The 23,442-nt window shown below is 40.2% G+C and overlaps 1 protein-coding gene across 1 annotated transcript; it reads right to left on the reverse strand.

The window, feature by feature from the left end:
- Window positions 1-343: 343 nt before the first annotated feature.
- On the reverse strand, window positions 344-23,229 carry LOC129844229 (peptidyl-prolyl cis-trans isomerase FKBP5-like). The gene is made up of 11 exons (XM_055912630.1): window positions 22,976-23,229; window positions 10,223-10,355; window positions 9,014-9,158; window positions 8,606-8,748; window positions 8,210-8,324; window positions 6,918-7,074; window positions 4,179-4,269; window positions 3,845-3,928; window positions 3,106-3,291; window positions 2,506-2,745; window positions 344-1,775 (listed from the first exon to the last, which is right to left on the reverse strand). Exons 2-11 carry the CDS (start codon window positions 10,325-10,327, stop codon window positions 1,662-1,664), a joined length of 1,380 nt encoding a protein of 459 aa, XP_055768605.1. The 5' UTR covers window positions 10,328-10,355; window positions 22,976-23,229; the 3' UTR covers window positions 344-1,661.
- Window positions 23,230-23,442: the final 213 nt, after the last annotated feature.

Here is a 23,442-nt window from a genome sequence, read left to right on the forward strand (position 1 = left end):
TGGCATTAATGTAGGTATAGGTAACTACCCTCCAATTACAAAAAAACATTTTTTTTAACTAGGCAAGTCAGTTAAGAACAAATTCTTATTTTACAATGACAGCCTACCTATCACAAAACCCTCCCCTAAACCGGACGACGCTGGGCCAATTGTGGGCCACCCTATGGGACTCCCGATCATGGCCGGCTGTGATACAGCCCAGGATCGAACCAGGATGTGTAGTGATGCCGCTGTCACTGAAATGCAGTGCCTTAGACCACTGCACCACTCGTGAGCCTTCAAAAGCAGTGTTGGGTACAGACAGACATTTCTTTTTTTAAATAAAAAAGCATACGCACAAGGATTCAATGGTTTCTTTTTATAGTGAGAGTTTAAGCCTGCCTTTTCTTGTTTCACAATGATAATATCAGTAAGACACCCAAGGGCCTGATGTCCAACGAATGCAAAAGCAAATGTCCAAAAATATAAAGCCCAGATTTTATCCAAGGCTTAAATCATTGAGTGTTACTTTTCCTAAAAAGACAACATCGGTGGTTTTACAATCTTTGCTGAAGATTGAAGTGAATCCTTGTCCATCATTTAACACCATTTTAGTAGAGGGAAATAAGTGTACTAAAAGGTCAGACAGTACAGTCACCCATTCCAGGACTGGGGAGGAAGAGAACTACACAACTAGAATCTATATGCCCTAATTATCATCAGTCACATAACCCAAATTCTAACAGCGTAGATGGAAAAAAACATTTGTCCAGGAGAGAATGAAATGTTGAAGTCAGAGAGGACTGGACAGCAGCTTGGAAAGCTGAGACTTAAAGCTTCATTAATGGACTTTCTTTGATTTTGGACTTCCCGGACAGTCAAAGAGAGTAGCAAACACATAACAGTATGTAGCATCTGCAGCATGCAATGGTCCATGAGTCTGTACTTGTTAATTCTCTATGTTCAAGAGTAAAGAGTGGGAGGTTCTTCAGCCAAACTGTCTGTGCAAATATACTGTATGACTCATTGTCTAAACATAACTAGTCTTTTGGGACTGCGGGTGTCATGACAACTAGGTGACGATGATGCCAGCTGTTTTGTCTGTTATAGTGGCTCAGCGTCGCACCACTGTTCCACATGGTCAAGTTATATATATTTAGGATTCCAATTGTGAGTTTAAGCACAAGGTGTAAGGCAACCCCAGACATCCCAACCAATAGATCAAAGCAACCAAAATACAATGATACCTGTTGTTCATCTGTTTGTGCAAAATGGGAAAATGCAATGCCAAGCAAAATTATATTATATTGTATTATCTTATGTGATTCATTTTGATTGGATTATCAACATAATGCAGTCTGTGGATCTGAGTTAAATTGAGGTGTGCATTTGGAGGAATTGCGCAACGCATGAGGTTGAGGACAAGACCTGGACAGGATTCCATGTTATAGACTGAAGGAAGGATTGCTGTTTGGCTTGGAGCCTTCCCCACTCACGCCCCCTGTCTGTCATGCTGGATATAGCACACATGGTGGAGGGGTAGGTAGGGGATGATGAGATCAGGGTGAAGGGGTGTGATCCAGCCCCGCCCAGTTCCTGCCTCAGACCCCTGGTCTCTGTGTGGGTAGCAAGGGGAGACCTGCCCCCCTGGCTTTGCCCTCCTCCAGACCTTCTCTGGAGCATCAGGGACAGTCCTGGCCGTGGTCCTGACTCCTGCGTCGTCTCTTAATGGCCACTTGATGGTTCTCGTTCATCACTCCACTGTCCTCCCCCCTCCTCCTCTTCCCCTTCCCTGCCTGTTCGAGCACACAGATACAAAGGAGAGAGACTTGAGTAAAGAATGTTTATGGAAGTCATGTGTAGATTTCTTCCATTGTGCTAAAATAAATAACTTTTCCTACATTTTGTTTTGTAATATGAATTAGTATAATATAAATGTTTATGTTAATGAAGACACAACTTGATAATAGATTATGGAGTAAAATGGAAGCATCAATGAGTGGTCCTTTGTAGCTCATTTGCTAGAGCATGGTTCTTGCCACGCCAGGGTAGTGGGTTTGATTCCCAGGACCACTCATACATAAAAAAAATGATTATGCATGTGTCACTTGGATAAAAGTGTCTGCTAAATGGCATATATTATAATGAGAGAATTTGATAAAAAAAAGTTCAAATAAAGTTGCCACTCAATACTACCACTAGGTGTCAGCCTAGTACCAGTAAGCGTGAATCTCTAAACCATGAACGATGGACTACAATAGGTCAGCAGCACAGCAGAGATGATTGAAATAGATAAACGTGTGATATCACATGTATCCACTTACTCAGACAGAACAGTGAACCAGGTCAGATTGTACAATTGATTACACATCCAGATTACATCCCAAATGGCACCCTATTCCCTATATAGTGCACTGCTTTTGACCAGGGCCTATAGGGCTCTGTTTAAAAGTAGTACACTACATAGGGAATAGGTTGCCATTTGGGATGGATCCCATCCAGACTGTGAAAGACGTTGATACAGACCTTGACGTCACGCTCAGCGAACTTCTGGAACATGTTGGCATAGATCTTCTTGTCCTTTTCGTGGTGTTCCCGGATATTGCGTTGACATATGGATACTTGATCGCGTGCCGCCCGGTTGGAGGGGTTGACCTGCAGCACCAGTTTAAAGTCAGACATGGCCAGGCTGAACTCGTTACGGAAGAGACGAGCCTCCCCACGCCGGTACAGAGCCTTCTCATTCTTCTCATCCAGCTCTATCACCTGGAAGATACACACATAGATACTATATTGGTAACTATATTTGTAACATTGAGGTGTACCTACAAGGATTTATAAAGGTCTTTATAAGTTTATAAAGCTGTTTAAGTTCGTTTATAAAGCCGTTTAAAAAAAGTTACAGAATGGTTGAAAATGTGTGATTGTAATTTTAATGCTTGTCAAACAGATTAATACATGTATACAACCCCAGTGACCCAGAGCAAAAAGTCATAGACAAAAACAACTGTATGCTATTCCATGAACAGGTGTTAGCTGCATGCTCTATGTGGCTTCAGTATGGTATACGTGTATATGTGTGTGGGGTTTCTCATGCGTGGTGCCAGGTATGCAGTGAGAGTGTACCTTGTTGCAGTTCTCCACAACCAGTGCGTACTCTCTCAGCTTCAGGTAGCACATAGCCAGGTTGAGCTGGGCAGCCAGTAGGAAGTCCTGGAGCTTCTGCTGCTCCTCCTTGCCCACACCAAACTCCATCTCCAGCCACGACACAACGCGCTGGTACTGGACCACCGCTTGAAGGTAACGCCCCGCCTACAACCAGGGACAACGCATGGGCTAAGTTTAGCAGGTCTCGCATACAAAATAGATTTTAGACAACATTTTCATAGTTCAAAAGCGATGTGCAAAGTACAAAAAAACTGTGAACCTAATTTTAATCTCACAGTTGTGATTTTGAAGCTTTTCTTCAACAATGTGCGGTATGAGGTGTTGATTATTTAACTAGACTTTAGTAATCTGAGCAATATATAAAAAGTCACCTCTTCATAATGCACGTTGTTGAAGAAAATGTTCTAATTAAATGACTCTTCCAGGTTATAATGAGGTTTATGGTAATTTTGACAATGTACAATGCCTTTGCACTATGAAAATGTCGCTATTTGTCTAAATAAATCGTTAAATAAATGAAAGATTCTGAAAGAAAAAGAAAATGCAATTTTTCATGTCCTTGTGAACTTGTTTGCAGGGTTCAAGTTCTGTAAGTTCACAGGGTTTGGTTCAAGTTACTGAAATATTCAGACACAGATGAATCCAATGGCCCTGAGATTTTTGTCTATTTTCTGAAAGAGATGGTGGCCCACTATACTTTGAAATATTGGGTCCCTTTCTGTTTGGCTGCAGCAGACAATTTCAGTTTCTCCTTCTGATCCAACTCCCAGGATTCTTTGGCCTTGAAAAGAAAACATATTGTTATGTTTCAGAGGAGGAGATTTGAGGATGACCTTCATTGAGATGATGCCTGTTTCTTCCCATTATTTTCTCCAGGGTCACTCTGCCGTCATGCAATATCTAACTGAGACCCTCATTGTCTAAACTCCACCAGCTCAAATACAATCAATCTGTTGGTATCTTCCAGGGACACTAACAGGATACTGGAACACATTGTTGTTACCCTATCTAATCCAGCAAGTAGAACTCACCTTCTCAAAGTTGTTTAGAGTCACTTCATACACCAGGTCTGAGTTTGGTCCAATCTTATAATGTGCTCTACCCTCTTTTCCAAAACCATACCTACAAAAAAACAAGACAGAGAGTATTGTATGGCTGATTAGTCCTGACATACACCTGTTTCATGAAAGGCAAACATAAAGTCAAGATTTTTGTATAGTGATGCTTGTTTAAAGCAGCAATCAGCAGATGAAACAATAACAAAGCGTCCTCCCTAACCCTGTTTTGGTAAAAAGCTGAGTGATGGGGCTGGATAAATGTAACCACTCTCAAATCCATAGATATGGACGCAAGGTCTTACCATCCATGATATCAAAATTATAGTTTTAACCATGTTTTGAGGCAATGTTTGTTTACAAACATTGGAGTTCTCTTGGGGTACGACAGTTGAACTAAGCTCATGAGGTATTTATAAGTTATATTCTTCAAGAACCAATGGGTATATATCAATCATTTATGTCCAGAAATGTATGTAGAAACTGCAGATTGGCCATTTAAAGTAACTTTTCCAGATTTCTATGAAATATTACCCATAATTAATTAAAATATGAGTGAAATAGTTTTCCATCACAAAAAAATATTTTCTATGTTGTAATGGTGTGGGCATATACTGGTCATTCAAAATAATTCATATGAGTAGACCACTGATTGGCTAGTTCTTTGTCCTCGGGATGATGACATCATCCTCTATGAGGAACTAGCAGATTTTTTTCTGTTTGATATATAATTTGAGGTGGGGTTTTGGATGTCTTTTGTTTCATATATTTTTTTATCTGGAAGAAAAATATGAGTATAGGATGAGTCAAAAACATTATTTTGGTATGAGCGTATCTACTTTGTGTTGCAACAGGGACACTTCAGCAATAGGTAGTGATGTAAGTTTGATACCGGAGTTTCGAGGTATGCGTCGAAATCGCTAACACCTCGATCACACCGCCAGTGTCATTGCGCAAAATGGTACTCAGCATCATCTGGATATGTATGCAACAAAAGTTCAACATTCACCTTCCGCTACCCTTTCTGTGAAGCCGTTGACGTATACAGTTTGACTCATTCGTTCAATAAATCCAACATATGCACCACACAGAACGCACTGCAACTGCCTCTGCAACGCAATGCTGCAAGGCAAACCCAGGGTTCCGTTGGAAATGAATGTACTTCTGGTGTACCAAAATGCAATGACGCTATTGGTGTGATCGAGGCGAAAGCAGCAAAATTTGAAGCAGTGTGCCAATGCGTGTATCAATGACATCCGAAGCTTTGTCTGTTCATGTGATTGGTGAGATCCCACTTGATTTCACAATGATTCCGGTGCTTTCTTCGATTCCAAGCTGCCTTCAAACACCGATCTCTACTGGACACAGTACTTACACATTTTGGATTTTGTATAAATAGTTTCACCTGACCGGTAGCTTACGCCTCGATCACACCGACAGTGTCATTGCATTTTGGTACACCAGAAGTACATTCATTTCCAACGGAACACTGCGTTTGCCTTGCAACATTGCGTTTCAGAGGCAGTTGCAGTACGTTCTGTGTGGTGCATATGTTGGATTTATCGAACGTACTGTATGTGTTAAACTATATACGTTAACGGCTTGACAGAAATGGTATCAGAAGGTGAATGTTGAACTTTTGTTGCACACATATCCAGATGATACTGCCTACCATTTTGCCCCCACAACACTGTTGGTGTGATCGAGGTGTTGGCGGGTAGAGTAGGGAACATTCAGGGATGTGAGGGTGAGGTCGAATCCTGATGAAGGCAAAACTGAAACCACACTTACTGCACTGTTGTTCAAATAATTGTATTTAGTTATAATTGTAATTATATTTAGTATAGTATAAGCTTCTGTCTTAAGCATCCTAATGAAAGCCATAAATTCATTTTTTTAAATATATATACTGTATTAAACTTGAAGGCAAAAAAGGGAAGCATGAATTCCAACTTTAGGCTACTGATGCCAAAAACGTAAAACTGCGCCACAGAGTTTGATAAAACCAGTGGAGAACGAAAAAGTCTATCTGATAATCAGATAAGCTGCTATTTATTGTTGACCAGCAAATGTCACTAATGTGCATTGTGAACAAATAATGAAGCTATGAGTAATTAACCGTTTTTTGGAACAATTTGGTAAAAGTGGAAGCCTTCAGAAATCCTTGTTTTCCCATCACTATCGATAAGGAGTAGAGTAGAGTCATCACTAGCGATAAGGAGTAGAGTAGAGTCATCACTACCGATAAGGAGTAGAGTAGAGTCAACACTAGCGATAAGGAGTAGAGTCATCACTAGCGATAAGGAGTAGAGTAGAGTCATCACTAGCGATAGGGAGTAGAGTAGAGTCATCACTAGCGATAAGGAGTAGAGTAGAGTCATCACTACCGATAAGGAGTAGAGTCAACACTAGCGATAAGGAGTAGAGTCATCACTAGCGATAAGGAGTAGAGTAGAGTCATCACTAGCGATAGGGAGTAGAGTAGAGTCATCACTAGCGATAAGGAGTAGAGTAGAATCATCACTGGCGATAAGGAGTAGAGTAGAGTCATCACTAGCGATAAGGAGTAGAGTAGAGTCATCACTAGCGATAAGGAGTAGAGTAGAGTCATCACTAGCGATAAGGAATAGAGTAGAGTCATCACTAGCGATAGGGAGTAGAGTAGAGTCATCACTAGCGATAGGGAGTAGAGTAGAGTAGAGTAGAAGCTCTTACTTGGGTTTTAAGTACAGCATGCAGCATTCTCCTTTCTGCATCTTCTCCATGGCCCTGTCTACACCCAGAGGAACGCCCATGTCCTCTGACTCGCCCACCACGAATTGCACATCCCTGGAGTCAAACAGACGCTCTTCACAGCGACCCTCCAGGTGTACTGTGGGATACAGGAGGAAATTGGAAAATAAGATACTTTTTTGAATGGTAAATATTAATATTATTATATTTTACTTAATGGGAATGGACTGTTCAGATAGAACAATATAGTTTAGATTGTTTAACATGTTTAGTTTGAGTGTTCAAAAAGTTTTTTTGTCTTGTTTGAGACTGTATAAAAATCTGTAAACATTTTGATCACAATCAATCTGATCACAGTCACTAGCTAGGTTTCCATCCAATTGGTGACATATTTTCATGTGAATATGCCCAAAATCTGCATAAATACAATGTGCATTTTCCCATCAGATATGCGTTTCCTTCTAATCTAACGGTTGTCGGTGATGAAGTAGTGCACATAAAAATAACTTTGGTGATTAAATTCCCATGCACTGAATAAAAAATACAAGTTAAATGGGTTTCTATCACATTTTCAACTCAGGTTTTGTCACCAAATAAATTGCGGTTATGTAGCGAATATGCCCACTCTGGTCTTGGTACGTGTGCTCTACCCAACAGCTGGCAGATATACAGTGTGGGTAGGCTAGCCTACATGCTGACGTTATTATGAACAAAATAGCGAGATTCTTTTTATTTGTCAAACAGCAGCCAAACCTTGATCATCATGTCACCAGAATAAGACCCTCGATATTTATTGTATAGGAGCCTCTATTGGAAAGGAGCGTCAAGCTTATCACCGTGCACTTTCACCACCTTGTGAAGTTCATCGGAACTTATTTTATCTGTAGCCTAATAAATGAAACTGTATGCTTTCCCGAGTTGTAGTGAGAGGACCACATAGCGTATCATTGCTTGACTCCAAGTTTACTTTGTGATATGATGGTTATAATAATACCACCATTTCTCGCATAATGTATTTTACCGACACAAAAAGAGCTCACTTTGTCTAGGGTAATTTGTTTTGTTGACATTTGGAAAGTTTTTTGCTGTTTCAATCAGGCCTGTCGTAAAAAAAAATATCCAACATGCACTTTACTCAAATAAAAAGGTTGGATGGAAACCTGGTTAATGTGAGACAAAGCCTTTGTACCAAAATCAATTAACATGTTGATCACCAAGATCACAGTCAATTAGATCACAGTGAATGTGATAGAGAGAGAGCATGTCCAGCTTACCGTATACTGTTGATCCGTCGTTGGGGTTATTATAGCCCTCCCCTTTGACCTTTATCCTCCTTGTGATGCCGCCGTCGTCCGTCAGCACCTCGCCTTGGAAGCTCAGCAGCTCCACCTACAGGAAGTGAAGAAACACGTAAGAACAGAATAAAACGCCACGTCACATCCATGTGTTGCCATAGCAACACTAGCAGCAGTGGCACACTTTTACACAATGGTAACCGAAAGATTCCAGAATGATGAAAATGATGACAGAGACAGTGTTATGTGTTCTGTTCACAATGCCGAGAGAGAATCTAGGACAATGCACAGTCAGAATATAAAGGGGAAACTTGTTACGTGCAGAGGAAGGCCTATATACCATCATCCCCTTGGCAACCACTAAGCTTTACCTACCTCAAACTGTAACATGGCGTTGGGAGGTATTTTGGGCGGGCATCCAGCTGACCCATAGGCATATGCTGGTTTACAGAGGAGCATGCACACCTCTCCTCTCTGCATAGAGGACACACCGATATCCAAGCCCTTAATCACCTGACCTGTGGAGGGATACAAAATTAGAGACATGACAAACAGATGTAGGCTACATATGCAGTGACATATGGGCGATACAAAGGGCGGATGAGTTAGATGAGTTCTTTCTTCCATACATACAGATGTCAAAAATGTAAGTATAATATAGAAGCTATATGTACAATATGTACATCTGTATGTCCTGACGACAGATCTTCTTCAGCTGAAAAGGTATCTGAGATGTTTAGAAACGAGTACCGCAGTAAGAGGCAGTCTCAGACTCGGACATACCCTTTCCCAGGCTGAAGGTGAAGGGTTTTTTGCGTTCCATACTGGAGTCAAACTTCTTCCCATTGATTAGTTTGCCAGTGTAGTGTACTGCTACCTTGTCCCCAATCATGGGTCTGTCCCCATCCTCTCCCTGGTTTTTCACCACCTGTATAAAGAACAAATGTCAGCCCTGAGATAATCTCAACTCAGCATGCTAGTACTTGTTTCTCTAGCTAGACAGTGATGATGGTTTCTTCGTGTCACATATTTCTTTTTCATGTACCCCTATTATTATTTTTCATCCTAACAGTTAGGCATTTCTTGCAGTGCTCTGTTTTAGAGGTAACACCGAGGATGTGCTCAATCCAAAGGAACACTCTTGGTTCTGGTGGCAGAATTATGAAGGCTGCGTTTCTCTGAAGTCTCTCTGATTACTGTGACAGGGAAGACTTTGTGTGTGTGCTTCATGTAATAAGGTGAGCTGCACTCCTGTATGGAGCTTGGTCTCATAGACTAGACGTAACATAGTAATAGTACATCTGAAACACTCAAATGAGTAGGATATGTTACGTTTGGTATGGTTAAAGGCAAAAACGAAAGGAGGTGGATGAGAAGGTGGGTGAGAAGGTGTATAACGGTGAACGTTTAGCAACCCAAAGGTTGCGTGTTGGAATCTCATCACGGACAACTTTAGCATTTTAGCTAATTAGCAACTTTTCAACTACTTGCTACTTTTTAGCTACTTTGCAACTACTTAGCAAGATAACTAACCCTTCCCCTAACCTTAATCTTTTAACCTAACTCTTAACCTTAACCCTAACCTTAATCCTAACCCTTAACCCTAACCCCTAGCCTAGCCATCTTAGCCAGCTAGATAACGTTAGCATTAGCCACCTAACCACCCAGCATTAGCTACAACAAATTGGAATTAGCAACATATCATACGTTTTTGAAAATTAATAACATATTGTACGTTTTGCAAATTCGTAACATATAGTATGTTTTGCAAATTCGTAACATATAGTATGTTTTGCAAATTCGTAACATATCATAAGAAATGGATAATGCACATCCACAAATTAATACATACCATATGAAATGTAACATATACTAAAGGGAGTGTCTCGGTTTACATACAGAATAATACAAAATGCTCTGAGACCAGGTTGCTGTATGTTAAGACAGAGTTTGTCCCTCACAGAGGAGGTTGGGAATGAGGTTGAAGCCTACCTTGAGAACTCCCTCGTCTTTGCTAGGAGTGACGTCGATGCCTTTGGCAGCAAAGACCACAGCAGGAGACTGGTCATCCATGGACTGGTCCTTATCTGTGGTCATATCTGCATCTGGGCATGCTACTCTAACCCTGCACAAAAGAGTCACACACACATTTAAAACTGGGATGTGCACCAAAGTAATAACAGACTCACAAAACCCCACCAACACACAAAGCCCCCCTTAAAAAAAGGCCTTCCAGAACCACCTGAATGTCAATTAAACTGTAATCAATTATACGCATATGCTTTAAGTAGGTAAATGTGTTAGCTATGCTATATCTCTGACATTCTGTGAGTCAGGGAATTACGCTTCTAACCTCTCAACTCTATTTCTTCTTCATTCTGATCAAATGCATGAGCTGACGCAGTGTATGTAGAGGTGCTGACTAACGGAGAGTACCGGTAAACTCTGTGCCGTTACTTATTTTGAGACTTGCAGCACAGTACATTATTGGGAGACGGTTGAAGAGCCAAACAAGCTTTCTGATGATGAGCTACAGAAATAATATCCTCATATACCTCAATGGCCAACCTTCTCCCAGCCCACAGTATATTATGGTAACTCTGGGAATTTGCTACAGTCATACCATCATATTAATGTCAAGACTCCAGTAAACATGCTGGTTCATAGCAGTATACTACGCTCACATTCACTTTTGACAATGTCGAAGGTTTCAATTCAACCAAAACTGCAATGTGGTAACCTTTATACGCAGTAGATAGTTTTTTTTCCCCATGGTCAAATTTTTTAAAAAGTGTTTCTTCTTCATTCTGAAAAAAACTGGACCGTGAAATATGAGATCTGTTGGAGCAACAGTGCCGCCACTCTTTGTGAGACATGCTGCACCATCGTTGTTGGGTAACTGTTGAAGAGCTTTCTGGTGATGAGCCCATTATAATATTATCCTGATGTCTTTCTATAGCAGCCTTTACCTCGCAAACAACAGTACATCATTTAAACACATTTGAATTCATACCATAATACTAGTGTCGTGTGTGCAGTGGATGTAGGTCTGACCTAACTAACTGTGATACAAACTTATCACATTTAATGACTGAAAATGCCACACACGATGTGTCACAAACACGATGGCTTTTTGTTCTAGGACGGCCACAGGCCTCACAAGACTCTTCTGAAGGTCCAACGGTACAAGTTTAAAAAATGTATGAAAGTATACAGTATCAGTCAAAAGTTTGGACACACCTACATATTCAAGGGTTTTTCTTTATTGTTACTATTTTCTACATTGTAAAACTATGAAATAACACATATGGAATCACGTAGTAACCAAAAAGGTGTTAAACAAATTAAAATATATCTTATATTTACGATTCTTCAAAGTAGCCACCTTTTGCCCTGTTGACAGCTTTGCACACTCTTGGCATTCTCTCCACCCCCATCCTCCCCGTTCCAGAACAAGAAGTGTATGCGCACAAATGGCAGTAGTTTGTAAATAAAGTCACCTGGATCTGTTCAAGTTATGTACCTCCTCTGAAAGCGATGTCCAAGTTACAAATGACAACAAATATTTAATGAATGGGTGACAATTTGCATGACAACCAACTAAGAATTTGTTGAAAAGCCAGTAGCAATCTTAATGAATATTCTGTTACCACCACCTGTTGCATCTTTTCACAAGTTAAGATAAGATAAAAATGTACTTTATCCCGTTCGGGCAATGAGCTTAGGGCCTGGTACCATGCCTTAGGACATGAGAAAATTGTCGTAGTCACAATCAGGGTTAAAGTCATCATCATTCATCAACTCCAGACTTGAGATCCGCCCGCCATGACGCTATGTGTCTGCTATCTAAAGAACGCTGAGGTATTAAAAGTGTGTTATAGAAATCTCAGGTCCTCCATATGCTGTGTTGCTTTCATATTTGCCATTTTAACCTTTACTGTGTCAATGTTGATTTTGGAATGTCTTTATCTGTTTTTAGCTTTAGCCTGGCTGTGAACTATGGACTAACTTTTAAGATATAACGTTGACGCTATTAAGCTTCAGTGTTTTCTGTGACGTTGGGTATTATGCCCTATTGACCCATTTTAAATCAATTATAAATATATGATTTATTGAATACAATTATCGAGTCATTGTTTATTGAATAATCTGTATTGACATATTATGACATTTTATGGGATAGACAACAATCTTACGTTGAATAAAATTGTCAAAATGTGAAAACTATGAAGGGATCTAATATCAGATGGTGTAGGCTATTTCAAATCAAGGCAGAAACATTTTCTTAAAAATGTCTTCAATTGAAGCGGACTGAGGAACACGATGAAACAAGCACAGTAGAGTTACTGTAACACTTATTTCTGCACAGTTTGTAATGTCATCATTTCACCATACCTCAGAACACAGAACAAAAAATAAGAAAACATAATGCTAGCCCAACACTTATCTAAAATATCTAACAGCTAATTGAAGAACTTGCAACATACTGTTAAACAAACGTGAAACAGATTTAAACCATCAACATAACCTTGATGCTTAGCTAATTCATTCATGAAACCTTTTTGCTGTTGACTTCTCTTGCTCAATGAATACAAATAGCCCATTGTAAGCTAACAAATCAAACATCCCAAGTGGACTTTGAGTCATTCAATGTCATTACAGAATGCCATGACACCCACCATCTCTGATTGTTCTGAAATTGTTTCTGTAGTTAGAAACAGGTAAGCTTGGCATTCCTAAAACATTATTTTGTTGAAATTACATTTTATATCTGAGAAATTCAGCTAATTGATTGTACCCAAATGTCCCATTTTAATTTATAGGATTCAGATAATATTCAATAAATATAGTACCTATCATCCGATTTGGACCAAACCTCTTCCTACCAATAAGTAAAGGCGTCCACATTCATCCCAGCCGAAAGAGTTCGGAAGAGTTTGTGCATATATTATGATGACATTTTGTGATGTTTTTGTTCGTTTTGGACTTTGGTGAGGGTTTTTTGGGCAGTTCGGGCACATTATGACAAAATTCTGTGACGTTTTTGTTCGTTTTGGACTTCGGTGAGGGTTTTTGGGGCAATTCGGACACACAACATTTTTTCAGGAGGCAAGCCAGAGTTCGGAGCTAAAGTCACGCCTCTTTGTCGGTGATTGGTGAACAGTCTGTCCTTCTTCAATAATGTCTTTGCTGTCAAATTTTTTCATTGAGAAATACTGCACCAAACATCTTCGATAAATGTAAAATTGCACGACTAAGATCTCCCCGACAAAAACATCAAAATGAATGACAGATTTCAGAGTTATCTTAGATTAATTCTGACTATTTTGAGGAAGTGTATACTGGCTACTTCCTCTCAAAATGGACAAACAGTACTATTGCAGTACTAATGGACAAACAGTACTATTGCCGGGAAGGTCTTTTAAGGGAGTATGCAAGCGCACTCGTTCGGTTCGGCTAGACGGGTACGCCTAGGCACCAGCCGTACTGAAACATGCTGACGCCTTAAGACATAAGGAATCCCCAAAAATTGTAAAAAACCCGCCACTATTTCGCTGGTCTCTTTTGTTTGGCTCATGATGAAAATATATTTTGTGTGTCATCCTCACAAATCAAGCCAGTCCTCCATGAAAGCAAATAAGTCTGTCCTTCTTTTACGCTTAATCTTTATCCAGGAAACGGGGCCTTTGTCAGTGGTTTATTCCCTTCATAAAAGGTCTGTATTAGTTACTGTTAGACCATTCCTGGTGAACAAGCAAACCATTAGGCTACAGCAGTTATACTAGTTTCATTGTTATGGTCTCTAATGGTCTTCAGTGGTAAAAGTCCCAAACACACAATGTATACTGTTTTGCGATTGTAATGATATTGGGTTGCATTGAGTTTAATGGTAAATGTCACTTTCACAATACATATAAATCTGTTTCCTGATAATTTTATTGAAAACATGACAGCCATGCAATTCATTATTTGATTAGGGTTGTCACAACATTTTAGTCCCTAGCCCATTTCTACATCAAAGGTTTGGGCTTGTAGGAAAAGTCTTCATATAAGAATTGCATAGGGATAGCCCTCTCAGAGAGCGGCCACTTTGTCACGTCCTGACCATAGTGCTTATGTGTTTTGCTTGTTTTAGTGTTGGTCAGGACGTGAGCTGGGTGGGCATTCTATGTTGTGTGTCTAGTTTGTCTGTTTCTGTGTTCAGCCTAATATGGTTCTCAATCAGAGGCAGCTGTCAATCGTTGTCCCAGATTGAGAATCATATATAGGTGGCTTGTTTTGTGTTGGGATTTTGTGGGTGGTTGTTTTCTGTGTCAGTGTTTGTGCCACACGGGACTGTGACGGTTAGTTTGTTTTGTTATTTTGTAATTGTATATTGTTTTCATGTTATTAAATCATGGAAACTTACCACGCTGTACATTGGTCCTCCGATCCTTCTCGCCTCTCCTCGTCCGAGGAGGAGGACGACTTAGACTGCCGTTACACACTTGTTGGATTATTCAAGGAGAGTTGGGTTGAAGCTACTATAAGGACACACTGAATTGCTTTCATGGAGGACTGGCTTGAATTGTGAAGATGACCACACAATTAATTTTCATAATGAGCTATTGGTTTTCTACCCAAAGTTGCAAAGGAAATTGTGAAATTGTGTGTAAACACAAGATACCAGCAAAATGGATAAGAGTGTGGCTGTATAGCCAGAATAGTAGCATCTAGTGGTCAAAACCTGGTACTTTCACACTATATTTATTGAATAGTCTCTGAATATTATCTGCCCAACTTGGGTGCAATCAATTAGCTTAATTTCTCAGTTCAAATTATATTTCAACAAAATAATGTTTCAGGAATGCCAATTGTATCTGTTACTAACTACATAAACGATTTCAGAACAATCTGAGATGGTGGGTGTCGAAGTCCTCTTTCTTGTGCTTTTTGAGGTGGAACAACCCCTTTGTCATATAGGCTATAACAGTACATATTTGACTGACTACGAGTGGCCCTCCACAGACATCCACAGTGAAGTCACACACACAGCTGATACCAATTCTCTCCCTACACTTTCCCCTTGGCCCTAACCAATTATATATATAAACCCTGGATTGCTGATGCAATGTATTGGCAAAAGAGAATCTTTGAAGCCACTGGTTGGCCATTTTGGCACTCCCCAGAAGAAGTAGTCCTCTATGGGAATGAATGGAATTCTACAGTATTTAAATTCAATGTTTTAGGGACAAAATTACATGTTTTTAAGTGTAGTTTGGACAGTAACATTAGTACTTTCCAAAAATTATACTTTATAGTGGCAATCAGCAGTAAAAACAATAACAAAACTTCTCCCCACCCCTGTTTTGGTAAAAAGTTGAGGGACGGGGCTGGAGAAATGTAACCACTCTCAAATTCATAGACAGAGCTATGGATGTAAGGTCTGATTATCCATGAAATTAAAATGATAGTTTTAACCATATTTTGAGGCTATATAGTGTATGTTTACATTTACTTTGCTTACATTGAAGTAAAATGATAATATTTTGGTTTCCCATGGGGTTTGACAGTTGAAAAAAGCTCATGGGGCATTTCTTAGCTATTTTTTTCAAGAATCAATGAATTGCTAAGTAAAAAAATGGATATAGTATAATGCCTTCCTTTACTTTTCCACATTTTGTTGTGTTAAAGCCTGAATTAAAAATGTATTTAATTGAGATTTTGTGTCACACAACACCCCATAATGAACATTTTTGAAATTAATAAAAAAGGAAAGGGTGTGTGTCGATTGGTGAGAGAGAAAATATCTATTTAATCAATTTTGAAATAAGGCTGTAAATCAACAAAATATGGAATAAGTCAAGGTGTATGTATACTTTCTGAAGGCACTGTAACTTCCTCTTTAAGGGTTTAAAAAAAAAAAATATATATATATATAGGTGCGCTCCCGCACATTGGCTAACCAGGCTATCTGCATTGTGTCCCACCCGCCAACCCCTCTTTTACGCTACTGCTACTCTCTGTTCATCATATATGCATAGTCACTTTAACCATATCTACATGTACATACTACCTCAATCAGCCTGACTAACCAGTGTCTGTATGTAGCCTCGCTACTTTTATAGCCTCGCTACTGTATATAGCCTGTCGTTTTACTGTTGTTTTATTTCTTTACCTACCTATTGTTCACCTAATACCTTTTTTGCAATATTGGTTAGAGCCTGTAAGTAAGCATTTCACTGTAAGGTGTAAAGTGTTGTATTCGGCGCACGTGACAAATAAACTTTGATTTGATATATATACTGTATATTCATGCTTAATTCATATAATCTAATTCAAAGTATTTATGAAGGTGTATGTAATAGAATAAACGTGGCAAGTGTAGACGATAATAAATGTTTTTCTATAGCTTCCAAAATATTTTTTACAATGGTGGGTGAGTGCCAAAATGGAGGCACGGTGGCTTCAAAACAGCACCCCCTGTCAGTCATAGTGTATATATAAACCTTTGGCCCAAACCCTTCAATATTTGTAAATGTAGCAGCTGACACAGTTGATCTGTTGGCCCCCTAGATACCAAGTGACCTGCATCACTGCTGGTCTAGACAATCCATGCCAAACATGATAAACTAAATTAATTGGCTATTAATCATTACTATTATTAATCATTACTATGAATCATTGTGCTCCGTCTTCCCTCCTTACATCTCTTCCACCACTCTACCCCTTCATCGCCTCCCCTGATACATCTCTGCGTCTTTCTTTACCCCTCGCTCTCACATTTCATGTTTCATTCAGCTTCATCTCTTCCTCTTTCTGATGGAGAGTACCTAACTGTGTACTGGTGCTATTGTTCATAATGTACAGAAGTGCCTGTGGGCGCGCAAACACAAACACTCTCTCTCTCTCATACACACACACATACTCTCTCACTCCATCTCTCTCATACACCCACATATACTCTCTCACTCCATCTCTCTCATACAACCACACATATACTCTCTCACTCCATCTCTCTCATACACACACACATATACTCTCTCACTCCATCTCTCTCATACAACCACACATATACTCTCTCACTCCATCTCTCTCATACAACCACATATACTCTCTCACTCCATCTCTCTCATATACACACATATACTCTCTCACTCCATCTCTCTCATACAACCACACATATACTCTCTCACTCCATCTCTCTCATACAACCACATATACTCTCTCACTCCATCTCTCTCATATACACACATATACTCTCTCACTCCATCTCTCTCATACAACCACACATATACTCTCTCACTCCATCTCTCTCATACAACCACATATACTCTCTCACTCCATCTCTCTCATATACACACATATACTCTCTCACTCCATCTCTCTCATATACACACATATACTCTCTCACTCCATCTCTCTCATACAACCACACATATACTCTCTCACTCCATCTCTCTCATACAACCACATATGCTCTCTCACTCCATTTCTCTCATACAACCACATATACTCTCTCACTCCATCTCTCTCATATACACACATATACTCTCTCACTCCATCTCTCTCATATACACACACATACTCTCTCACTCTCTCTCATACACACACATATTCCCTCTCTCGCTCACACACACACACACACACACACACACACACACACACACACGCACGCACGCACGCACGCACGCACGCACGCACGCATGCACACACACACACACATCACACAAACAGATTTGATGCTTCATTTAGGTCTACAGTGCATTCAGAAAGTATTCAGACCCCTTCCCTTTTTCCACATTTTGTTACGTTACAGCCTTATTCTAAAATGTATTCAATAAAATAAAAATCCTCATCAATCTACACACAATACCCCACAATGACAAAGTAAAAACAGGTTTTTAGAAATATTTTCAAATGTATTAAAAATTTAAAACAGAAATGCCTTATTTACATAAGAATTTAGACCCTTTGCTACGAGATTCGAAATTGAGCTCAGGTGCATCCTGTTTCCATAGATCATCCTTGAGATGTTTATACAACTTGATTGGAGTCAACCTGTGGTAAATTCAATTTGTTGGCCATGATTTGGAAAGGCACACACCTGTCTATATAAGGTCCCACAGTTGACAGGGCACGTCAGAGCAAAAACCAAGCCATGAGGTCAAAGGAATTGTCTGTAGAGCTACAAGACAGGATTGTGTCGAGGCACAAATCTGGGGAAGGGTAGCAAAACATCTCTACAGCATTGAAGGTCCCCAAGAATGCAGTTCCTCCATCATTGTTAAATGGAAGAAGTTTGGAACCACCAAGACTCTTCCTAGAGCTGGCCACCAGGCCAAACTGAGAAATCTGGGGAGCAGGGCCTTGGTCAGGGAAGTAACCAAGAACTCGATGGTCACTCTGACAGAGCTCCAGAGTTCCTCTGTGGAGATGGGAGAACTTTCCAGAAGGACAACCATCTCTGCAGCACTCCACCAACCAGGCCTTTATGGTAGAGTGGCCAGATGGAAGCCACTCCTCAGTAAAGGGACATGACAACCCTCTTGGTTGCCAAAAAGGCACCTAAAGGACTCTCAGACCATGAGAAACAAGATTCTCTGGTCTGATGAAACCAAGATTGAAGTCTTTGGCCTGAATGCCAAGTGTCACATCTGGAGGAAACCTGACACCATCCCTACAATGATGGTGGCAGCATCATCATGTTATGGGGATGTTTTTCAGCGGCATGGACTGAGAAACTATTCAAGATTGAGAGTAAGATGAACAGAGAAAAGTACCGAGAGATCCTGCTCCACAGCGCTCAGGACCTCAGACTGGGGCGAAGGTTCACCTTCCAACAGGACAACAACCCTAAGCACACAGCCAAGACAACGCAGGAGTTGCTTCAGGACAAGTCTCTGAATTTCCTTGAGTGGCCCAGCCAGAGCCCAGACTTGAACCCGATCAAACATCTCTGGAGAGACCTGAAAATAACTGTGCAGCGGCACTTCCCATCCAACCTCACAGAGCTTGAGAGGATCTGCAGAGAAGAATGGGAGAAACTCCCCAAATAAAGGTGTGCCAAGCTTGTAGTGCCATACCCAAGAAGAAACGGGGATGTAGTCGCTGCCAAAGGTGCTTCAGCAAAGTACTGAGTAAAGGGTCTGAATACTTAAGTAAATGTGATATTTCCATTTTTTATTTGTAATAAATTTGCAAACATCATTATAGGGTATTGTGTGTAGATTGATGAGGGGGGGAAACAATTTAATCCATTTTAGAATAAGGATATAAAGTAACAAAATGTGGAAAAAGTCAAGCGGTTGGAATACTTTCCGAATGGACTGTATGTAAGAATCTCGCATTTGTTCTCACATACGTCAAAATGATATAAGTAGTGTGTAATCACTTGCTATTGTTAACGGAAACAGCAATAACCATAGTAATAAAGCTTAAAATTATCATTCTTTTCTGGGACTGGGGCATTTCTTAATATGGAATGGACATCACTTCTAAGAAAAGTTGGAACGGAACATCATGTTCTGGGAACTGTAACGTTATAGCTTTCACATTGACAGGGCCAAATGTATTAACACACACACACATACACACCAATAACATGTAAGAATAATGAGTTGATTTAATGATCTAGTAAAATAATTGTGAATTGTACCTAAAATATGAGTGGCTCTGTGCGGTGGAATGCATGTATGCCTATGTGTGCCAGTGTGTCGGTCTGTCGGACTCTGTCTCTGTCCACCTCTGTGTCTGTGTCTGCCTCTGTCCATCTCTGTCTGTGTTCATCTACGCAGTAGTGTGTGTGCGTGTGTGTGCGTGTGTATGTGTGTGTCCATCTGGGGTGTGTGTGTGTCCGTCTATGTGTGTATGTCTGTGCAGTGTGTTTGTAAGACTGTGTGTGTCTGCGCAGAGTGTGTGTGTGTGTGTATGTGTGTAGAGTGTGTGGGGGGGAACACGATGTTCCTTCTGTTCTGAGTTCCTGGCACAATCTGATGGTGTTCACCAATCTGAAACCTACTCAGTCAGAACACAGCATCTGCTTCGGATGGCAATACCCAAGTAGGCTCCCCTCAACACAAATAGAGACTAACGCACATTACATAATTTTTTAATTGGGGAAATGCTGGGACTGACGCAGAAAAAAAATATATAATTTTTTACAATTATTGCTGAAATGTCCAATCTGACTTTGGAGGGGGGAAAGTCAAAATTCTAAATATTAGAAGTACTCTGTAAAAAAAAAATAGTCTAATAACTGAATGTGTAACGTTACTGTTAGTGATTATGTACCACAGTATTTCATCCAATCACCAGTCATTCAGAATGCTTGTGCATGTGTCTTTAACTTCATCTTTATGATGAAGAAATGTAAACCATCTGGGTATAGAATTATCCATATAAGTTACAGCTGTGGTAGAGCCAGCAGCGCGTGTCTCTTAGTCAGAGGGACCGTGGAACTCAGAGACCCTGTGGAGAAATGCAGGGACGGAACATAACAAAGCCGAGAACATTCAGTCCTGAGAGCTCCAGCAGCACAGTCACTTCACAGATACACATTGTGCCTCAAAGCACTTTATCACAAGTCAATGCTTCACGCTAATCCACATATAAAGAGCAGCGGTAGACAAACTGGACACACTGTCTGGCTGTCCTGGGTGACAAAGACCGACGTGGTTACAGAGTGGGATACTGTCTGAAAGAACAGGACATTGTCTACAAGAACAGGACATTTTCTGTCATAGTGGATATTGTCTAACATAGGCTAAGTAGACATTGTCGGTCCTGGGGAGAGGGACACTGTCTGCCATGGTTCAAAGAAGGAGTTAAGTGAAAAATATTCATCAAATATTGGAGGACAAAGGAAGTTGACAAGAAAAAACATTTACTATTAAAACAAAATGAATTGGAAATATAGCCCTCATCAGGGTTTACTATGGAAACCTTGGGTCTTTAGAAGGCCTTTCCTAACGGTTTTAGTTGAATTTCTCTGATTTAATAGGACACAATAAGAATAGTGTTGGTTTTAATTATACGCACTTATTTTACAAGTCAACTTCCATTGTCCTCCAAGACTTGCTGAAATTTACACATTTCCAATTTGATCCTTTTATTAAGCACCTTGGTTGGAAAGAAAGCCAGGTAGCAGCAGAATACGCTTTCATCTAGAAGCAGGGAATGGAGTCTGATATGTAATGACATGGGCATTATATGACCCGAGGTAAGAGGTATCTGTGCTGCTAAGTCAATACTGTCTGGACTCGTTTCATTCAGGGCGATCGCTGGATGCCATTTCTTGGAAATGCTCTCTTTTTCTCTCTCAGACTCTCTCTCTCCAACACTCTCTCTCTGATTTATTTCCACAGGGTCACGTCGTCACATCTATCCGTACCATACCACTCTTGGCCCCTTAATCATAGAACGTCTAGGAGTAGAAGTGCTGATAAAGGATTAGTTTACCCTTAATAATGAATACAATTAAATGGACAGGTTGGTGGCACCTAATCCTAGGTCAGTACTCATACTCTGAGACTTTATGAATATGGGCCAAGTCCTCCCTCTGACTGCCAGCTTTACCACCATAAAATACTAAAGACATGTACCCAATGCCATGTACTCTACCACAGAACAAACCTACCTGCCCCCACAACATTGGCAGATAGATAGGAAGGCTGAAATGCAGTAAACCATTATGTGGCCAAGCAGACCTTGGGAGGAAACCTTGGTCTGATAATACTGAGGGTACTGTATGTCCACGTAAACCCCCACACATAACAAGCCTTGAACACGTGCTGCAATAAATGCCTTGGTTGCCTTCCAACATGCAACCTGTAATTGTATACATGTATTGTGGCGCAAAGGAAATGACTGACACATGTATTTCTAACAGTGTTCTAGTTCATATCTCTTCTGCTCAGTCTTCCAGTTAATAACGAGACTGAAAAAAGAAATGTATAAAAGCATGTTTGTTTTTTTCAAAGGAGAGTCACACCTATATGCTATGATTCACTCACTGCACCGCCAATGGTTCTGGAGATACACGTTGAATAAATGTAACATAAACGTTAATTGCAATTTCTTAATTACCTGTAATAAGAAGACATGGGGCTACGTTTTCATTTTAGGTCAATTTGATTTACCTTTAATGAAATTGAAAATATGAATTGAGAGTAAGACATTAGATACATTATTCACAGTGTGTGTGTGTGTGTGTGTGTGTGTGTGTGTGTGTGTGTGTGTGTGTGTGTGTGTGTGTGTGTGTGTGTGTGTGTGTGTGTGTGTGTGTGTGTGTGTGTGTGTGTGTCTTTGTGTTTCTAACTGTTTGTGCATGTGTGTAAGAGAGAGTGCAAAAGAAAGAACCGAAAATTATAAAGAGTTATCCTTTATAATAGCATTTGATTAAAACCTTCAATGGATGTAAATTCAATCCACTCTCAATAAAAACATTGACAAGTGATAAGTAGAGGAATAGAAGTAAGCATGATATCCACATGTATCTGGAAAATAAGCCTAGAACACAACTTAATAGAGTTGAACACTGATTCTAAATAAGACAAATAGGCTGAATCATAAGTATATAAAATGAAAACTTGTATGAATTTTTTATCTATTTATTCTGAGGCACCTTCATGTCTAACCGGGTACAATTGGATACAATGTAACTCGATTCCTACTCGGTGATGCTGGTTAAAATATGCCCAATAAATCAAACCAATTACACTTTTTCGATAAAATAATAAGAAATAGGCTAAAACTGTAACTTACCTATTTATAATTTTAATGTTCTCTTCTTCTGTTGCTCGTGTGCTATAACTTCAGCCGGTGTATCACTACACTGGCTCTGCAACGCACGTAAGCACGGTGATTTCAAACCCGCCCTCTCATAACCAACCAGAGTACTTAATGTTCTGTCGGCAGTTTTTTACAGTCGAAACCCCCCGGCACTAGTGACGATCAACACGAGAGTTTGAGCCACATGGAGAAGAGAATTGAAATGACACCGTGAAGAAGGTGGAGGGAACTGGGGGTTGAGGGGAGGGGGGGGGGGCATTTAGTGTACAAATTAAGGGCAGGTCTTGGAAAGTGGCCACAAAGTAACACAATGTTCCGGCTGTACTGTAGCTGCGCTCTGGTGAGGACACAGTGTTCTAGTAGACACCCTGACCCTTTAACCAGTTCTGTGCCGAGCGCCGCCGCAGCTCGCGCAGCTCAGCGCAACTACCGGGAACAGT

Source organism: Salvelinus fontinalis, chromosome 3 (genome assembly GCF_029448725.1).
Source record: "Salvelinus fontinalis isolate EN_2023a chromosome 3, ASM2944872v1, whole genome shotgun sequence".
Taxonomy (NCBI): domain Eukaryota; kingdom Metazoa; phylum Chordata; class Actinopteri; order Salmoniformes; family Salmonidae; genus Salvelinus; species Salvelinus fontinalis.